Source organism: Pectinophora gossypiella, chromosome Z (genome assembly GCF_024362695.1).
Source record: "Pectinophora gossypiella chromosome Z, ilPecGoss1.1, whole genome shotgun sequence".
NCBI classification, from domain to species: domain Eukaryota; kingdom Metazoa; phylum Arthropoda; class Insecta; order Lepidoptera; family Gelechiidae; genus Pectinophora; species Pectinophora gossypiella.
In genome coordinates this window covers 14,879,067-14,886,182 of record NC_065433.1, presented here as the reverse complement: position 1 = coordinate 14,886,182, position 7,116 = coordinate 14,879,067, and the positions used below count along the sequence as shown (strand labels likewise).

Below are 7,116 nucleotides of genomic sequence, written 5' to 3'. Positions count from 1 at the left end.
TCACTGTATATTCTAATGTCTATTTACAAAGACGTATAATCCATGGACATAAAAAAAGTATTGAGAGCAACACAGGCCTCCTAAAGAGAATATAATTTACTGCGTTTCGGGCCTCCGGACCGGAGATCACGAATCCGCGTATTTTTAACTATTTCTATGGGCTACTTAACTAAATTACTGATCTTAGTTCTGCTACGGAATTAGTCCTTTCTGCTCAATGATATTTATATATTATTTCTTCAATATTAAATAAAGTCCGGTTTTTTACGGTTGCGACTGCCTGTCTGACCTTCCAATCCTCGAGCGGAAAACCAGCCCTATACAGGTTAGGTCAAGGAATGTGGGTTTCCTCACGATGTTTTCCTTCACCCCTGAGCACGTGATAAACTTTTATGATCCAAAAATGAATTCAAAAATCATACGCCTGTACTGCGATTCTAACTTGCGACCCCACAGTGAAGAGTCAAGCGTTCTTCCAACTGGGCTAATACGACCCCCCGACCGATATAATATCGATATCGGCAATTATATTTAAGGGAATTAGATTAAGATTTCAGTAACTAATAAGTCGAACTTTAAAGAACATTCTTTTAAACATTTATTTATTGAAGCTTTTTACACTTAATCCTATTCAATTTATTAATCATATAAAAATAGCGTTACTCCGCTTGCAACACTTCGTTAACTTAAAATACTTGCTTGAGCGTGAATTTTCATGCTCTTATTCAATCTTAGTTGTAAAAAGTTGCATATAATATAACGTCTGTTTGCCGACCATATTTTTTTGTTTTTTTTTTTTTTATCTTACTCTGTGCCCACCATATGCAGACCCATAAATACATATTTCTATGAATTATTGTACAAAACAAGACATAATGTAGCATCCTGCTGCATCGAGACTGCCGCTAGAATCAGACATTTTCCACGAGCTTGGCTTATTCCGACAAGTCATCGGAGACGTCCTCTCGTACTTTGATTTTATTTTTTAACGTCCTCCTGTATCCTGAGTCGTTACGTTCTTTTACCAAGCCCTTGCCTTCAACTACCTTGCTTCGTGTCCGCGCTCGGAATTTCTTCGACGGCTTCGGAGGCAGTTCTTCTTCTCTCACATTCTTCTTAGTCTTCCGAACGTGGACGTGAGGTGGTTCCGTAGTGAGTTTCTCCTCCTCTTGCACGACGTCCCGTTTAAGAGCGCTTTTGAAAGTTTGGCCTCGAGTAGGTTCGTGTAGAGAGAAGGTAATTCTGTCGTGGTGAATCTGTTGAAGGCAGGTCGATGTAAATGCGTGATTTGTACAAAGCTCCATAAAATTATCTACAAAATACACTCCATAAAAAATGCAAAATTTGCAAACTTACTCTATATTCAATAGTGATGTAGCATTCCTCTTCATCTTCACAAATGAGAGAGTTCACGTCAGCTGGTTTGGCTGCATTAGCCGGTCGCCGCCCTACACGGAAGAATCTCCACAGAGATCGAATCCGCGGACCGCACGCTCGAACCATTTCGCTCACCTATAAATGATTAAGCGTTATTAAAGGTATTCAATAAATAAATAATTATAAGGTATCTACCTATTTATTTAAAGTCATTTCTAATAAGTAGCGCACCTTCATTTGTTCTGCACCATCGCAAACGCCGCCGTTGTTGTGAGGTTCCACACCAAAGCTGTTGATGCAAGCTCTGTCGTCAGGTAGCAATGAGTCAATTTGGAATGCACATTTTGGCAGAGTGTCTGTACGTTCCTATGGAAAATAATAACAAATTAATAAATTACATTAACACACGATCATCAGCCTCATATTATAGTAATTATTAACTCTTACCCATCCAATATCATCACAGTGCTTGGGCTCGTCATAGCAGATGTAGTAATTTGTAGCTTTTGAACCGTCCGTCCTCTTTTCCGTTGACCATGTATACCAATTTTCGCCAAATTTAAACATACTGTTAATATGGTTTTGCCGGTAGATCAGAGGGAATATCATCTCATTAGGATGCAATTGATGCGTTTGTTTCTCGGTTGTTGGCTTCTCCTCCTCGTATTCCTTTTCCTCTGCGTGTGCCTTGCCATGTGAATGTTTGAGAAATGGCATCAACGTAGCATCCTTTCGTTTATGGTCGTTCCAGGTCTCGGTGTGGGCCGTCTCATCTTCTTCGATCTTGGAATCGTCTTGCTCAGAATGTAACACGACTTTCACTTTGACTGCTATCGCACAGTGTATCAGCAGCAGGTATAGTGCGACATGACCGTATCCTCCCATTGTAGACGTGCATATGAAACCACAGCACAGGCCCTAATTAGATGTATGTTTAACGTGCCGAAGGAAGTTGTTTCAAACTATGAAGCGATAAGCAATATTTGTAAACAAAAGTGAGCTCAAACCATTTAGAACTGAAAAAAAATACGACGTTTCTCGAATTGAATGCTGTGAAACGAAGTTAACGTTTTTTGTGCTTCGCTGCCTTACAATTGAGTGATGTGGAAAATAAAAGATTTTGGTTTTGATTATTGCTTTTATTTGGGTACAAAGATGTAGAGTATAAAATAAAAATACTGCATTTGGTATCAACCTTTTTTCATAAAACTTTGATTATGAAAATTAAGCATTTTGACAAATACATGTTTTACATCTATAAAATAAAATTAAAGCATAAAGTTGTATTTCTAGACTAATTATTATTTCTTTATCTATATAGAAATTGTATAATCGTATAGTACAAATAAAAAAGCGAGTGAAGTTTGGACCATTGTTAGGAATTTAAGTTTTCCATAGTGCTCAATATTTTACATCAGCCATAAGAATTCGTATTTACAAGATACATTAAAATTTCGTTCTAACATGATATTTCGTTCATAGCATTAGGGGTAAGAATAGCATCACTAAGGCAGAGAGGGTGTTTTATTGTACATTATTATTATTAGTGCCTAAAGTTACGTCACTAACGATACATAGCATGAGGGAACGAGACGTCACACAACTACTCTTTCTCTCACCTATACTATAGCTAGACAATAACAGAGGAAATAAGGCCAGATTGACAAAGTAATCGCGTACTTATTGTATAATAGCCCTATTTACTTACAAAATAATTAGACCTCATGTGTTCGATTAGCCTAATAAACATTGGTTCCGTCAGTGTACGATAATTATAGTGAATCAAACTTTCTACATTGCAAACTAAAGCCTCGCCTTATATCTAGTAAGTGCTTATTTATTAGGCTCGTTACATTAAGCCGTTCATTTCGGTCCACGACAGAGAACATAAGAACTAGTAATACCCTAAAGCTTACAGTTACACGCTCTACCTCGGTAGGTATTTGTCGTTGTGTAAAGTTAGCAAGCAAGTTGCATCATACAGGCTTGATGCGATGTTCCCTTATTGCATCAATATACTCACAGCTTTATTCCATATGCAACAGATTCAATGTTCATAATTCAACTTAAAGTAAAATTTACCTTACAGCTAAAACTTAAACTTCAGATGATTAACGAACACAGTAAAAATGTTACGTTGGTTGCTTACAAAACAATTCTTATATAATACTAGACCACTCATGCAATTAAGAATGTGTAACAATAACAGCAAAATTGTTTTTAACTATTAAAACAGTACCGGAGAAGAGCGTGTACCCAAAACAACGTTACAAATAGGAGAAGAGCGTAGCATTTTAAACTTGTACTAAAAACGAAGTGTCCACGAGGAACACGAACTTCTCTACAGCTCAGCCCATACTTGCAACGTAATTCTTACAGATCACAGCACACATTGCCCCACCAAATATAAGTAGTAATAAATAGAAACTTACATCATAAACCTTTATTATCTATCGGATTGATGGAACAATCCGTGCCGCGACCGCCGCGAGATAAACAATGTTATATTGTCACAACTGCCTCCTTTAACTTCAACATAGCAAACTACGGAAAATAGACAACTTTCAACTATTTATTTAAATACTCCTAATAAAATTCATTTACTCGATTCAGATGCTCTATCACTAACAAATCTTATTAACACTACTAATTTGTATGCTGTAATAGTGTATACCTATTCCCAATAGTAACTGCAATTATTTAATTGTTCATTTGAATCGTGAAAACAGATTACTAACTATGAAGAACAGCTTATAAAGTCATCCGAAAATATATATGGAAGGAAAAATACATGTTTGTTTCAATTGTTTAAAATGAAAGATATTGTTTTCTTCATAACGATCTATATAATAAGGAATAAGACAATTACTGTCAGATGAATTGAACTATGAAACGCGTGATGAAACGTGAAAAATATGAAAATAAATGACTATAAAGTTGGTAACTCTATCAGTAAAACGACAACCGTTAGGTGCGAAGGAAGATCGGATTGCTTATATGTCTATTAAACGTAGCTCACTCGTGAAAGTACCTTGCAGTAAAACTATATTGCTATCTCTACCCATAGTAGCACGGTGGTCCTGGCAACTAACTAAACTATCTCCCTCGATGAGATTTTATTAGGCGCCAAATTAATACATCATTACATACTCATCGTTGGCTTTCGCCCCTTCAATCGTTGTCATACTACTCTAATCTAATTTTAAGTTAAATTATATTTTATGTTCTTTTTGTAAGCTGCCATAATAACCGTGCTACGCAATTTTGACCCGTATCTCCTTTGTAATCGACTTGTCCCACACTCATTTACTTCCTACAACATACTCAATATTCGAAGCCGTGCACCAAGCTGGATTGGACGTGCGAAGCGCGATCTACCATGAAACCTTTAAGTACAAAACCCTGGGACATTCGTGCGGAGTTACGACTCCCGTTTCACAGTTACTAATTTTGTTTCTACAATTTATAATCTGTTTTATACTTCTATTATTTATTGCTTATTGTGATTTTTTACTATTACTGCTATAAGAGACTAGTTATATATTTAAAAAAAAAGTAACTGTGATTGTAGAGAGCCTCAGTCGATATTGAATAAAGGAGATTATCTCGAGTACCTTATAAAAATCAGAGCAAGATGTCGAGTCCATACTTTCTTCTCACTACACCATCATTTTGCAGAGAACTCTTCTTATTCGGGCTTTACTCAAAATTAAAGATTTGGTTCGTGAATGTTGATCATAGCACGTTAAATGATATGTAGAAGTAAAATTAAGAATAGTATCACAGAGAGAAGAATAAGCTTAAGTCAGTCGAGTGCTATGAGATAGTAATAAATAAAGAACACCCTACATACTACAAAAATATATAGAAATACGAAAATAAATGCGTTATCATGATTTAAAGTAAAACCCGAAGATCTCTGGCTTGTTTGTCACGTTCTAATTCAAACCAATCTGAACTTTTCCGACACACTTCTGTCCCCCTCTTCAACATTAGTTTGAATTAAAATTAATTTATATTAAACGAACCTTGGACGTCCTAATTGACTAGTAACACCGTAATATAATTGCGCAGTATTATATAATGTACGTACATACATCCGTCAGTCCCATAAACATGTTTCAAATTATTGTACGTCCTTTTGTAGAGACTGAATGAATGTTAAGTGACGCGACATTCTTGTTATTTTAATTTGTAAACTGTGCAAAATATGTATAGGGCTTGGACAAGAGTTGAAAGTAGTTCTTGAACTAGTCAACCGGGACGACGAAGATAAACCCGCGTTCGTTTCAACACTTGCCCCGTCAGTAGCTCATGCTCGTGAGTCGCGAGCATGCGACATGCCAGGATCACGTGGTCGCGAAGTTGAGGCTCTTACGTTGGAGGAAGAGGTGTACCTCGGCGAAGGCTGGGCGGTCGAGCTCGTCGCGCCGCCAGCACTCGCACATCAGCTCGTAGAGGTCGCGCGGCAGCCCCGGAGCTCGCCCGATGCACTCGAACATGCCGTCGTCCGCTTGCAAGTGCGATAGGTTCTCTAGCACCTGTTTCCGGCAAAAAAATTGCGAAGTTACAAAATATTCAACCGCTTTTTTGTCAGAGCAGTATAATTTCATTAGAAGGTGAGCTTTGACGTTTATTATTATACCTTTTGCGTTACAGTATGGCGCGTAATACAACCGTCAGAATAGTATATTTTCTTGGCCTGCGCACCAGCGCAAGAACTATAATTATTATTGTTACAATCCATGAGCGTATACAGACGTAATGTGAATACCTACGTATTATGTCATTCACAATTATTTTAGACTTGCTTACCTCAGTTTCAGTCAAGTGTTCGTACGGCCGACGGCGGCAGAGTGTGAAGATTTCATGCAGGGTTACTGCGAAGGCCCATACGTCGCTCTTAGTCGTATACTTGCCGAGAAGCACACTCTCCCAAGCAGCCCACCGCAAAGGAAGAGGGATTCTGCCATCCACTTTGTAATAGTCGCAAGCATACGCTTCATTGTCCGTGCCGAAATCGCTAATCTTCACTTGATAATTCTTTCCGACAAGACAATTCCTAAAAATAATAAGTTATTAGAATCAGGAGGGTAGGAACCTTCTAACGCGATTTATATCATCGACATGACGAAAAAAAGCAACGAGCAGTTTTTTAACTGACCTGGCAGCGAGATCTCTGTGTACGAAGTTGAGCGATTCTAGGTACTGCATCCCGTTGGCGATCTGCGTGGCTATATGCAACAATGTCGGCGTGGATTGCGGCGCCGCCGTGCGAAGGAAGGCGCACAGGTCTCCCAGCTCCAAGTATTCTAGCACTACGGCTAGAGGGGGCGACCGGCACGCGCCTAGCACCCGCGCCAGGTGCGGGCACGATAATGTTGCTAAGATACGCACATCGCGTTCGAATTCCTCCCTGAAAATTATTGTTTTACCATCACAACTAACTATGGAACTGAAAATAGTAAAAAAAACACTTAACATTTTCAAATTCCGCTTGATATCAACTCAGAATCATGGACTGAATCATCCCCCTCAATATTCGTTACGGTGTTTTACCACCCATACGTACTTGTATAGCTACCTGTACGTACTTATTCGGGGTGTAACTTGTTAGTGACATCGTAACGAATATACTGAGGGGGATGATTTAGGTCATTATTTTGAGTTAATATCAAGTGGAAATTTCCATCGCAAAAGTATATAATTGAAAATAATTTTAAAAACTTAAAAGTAAAT

At 38.1% G+C, this 7,116-nt stretch overlaps 2 protein-coding genes across 3 annotated transcripts in view; both read right to left on the bottom strand.

Annotated features, from left to right (window-relative positions):
• Positions 1–776: 776 nt before the first annotated feature.
• LOC126380605 (uncharacterized) lies at positions 777–2,262 on the bottom strand. The gene is made up of 4 exons (XM_050030136.1): positions 1,825–2,262; positions 1,609–1,743; positions 1,357–1,512; positions 777–1,256 (listed from the first exon to the last, which is right to left on the bottom strand). The coding sequence occupies exons 1-4, from the start codon at positions 2,260–2,262 to the stop codon at positions 936–938; spliced, it is 1,050 nt and encodes a 349-aa protein (XP_049886093.1). The 3' UTR covers positions 777–935.
• A 271-nt stretch (positions 2,263–2,533) lies between these two features.
• The window catches only part of LOC126380268 (discoidin domain-containing receptor 2-like), a 31,057-nt gene continuing 26,474 nt past the window's right edge, over positions 2,534–7,116 (bottom strand). For both annotated transcript variants that reach the window (XM_050029548.1, XM_050029547.1), the window contains 3 exons: positions 6,542–6,793; positions 6,193–6,439; positions 2,534–5,918 (listed from right to left, as the gene is read on the bottom strand). In XM_050029548.1, coding sequence (XP_049885505.1) covers positions 5,727–5,918; positions 6,193–6,439; positions 6,542–6,793 — 691 coding nt within the window. In that variant the 3' untranslated portion in view covers positions 2,534–5,726. The remainder of the gene's footprint in view (positions 5,919–6,192; positions 6,440–6,541; positions 6,794–7,116) is intronic.

Coding starts and splice junctions, on each gene's coding strand:
- LOC126380605 (XM_050030136.1), bottom strand. CDS start 2,262: ATGGGAGGATACGGTCATGTCGCACTATACCTGCTGCTGATACACTGT. Junction 1,744..1,824: donor ACTGTGATGATATTGGATGG/GTAAGAGTTAAT, acceptor TATTTTCCATAG/GAACGTACAGACACTCTGCC. Junction 1,257..1,356: donor ACATCACTATTGAATATAGA/GTAAGTTTGCAA, acceptor TGCCTTCAACAG/ATTCACCACGACAGAATTAC.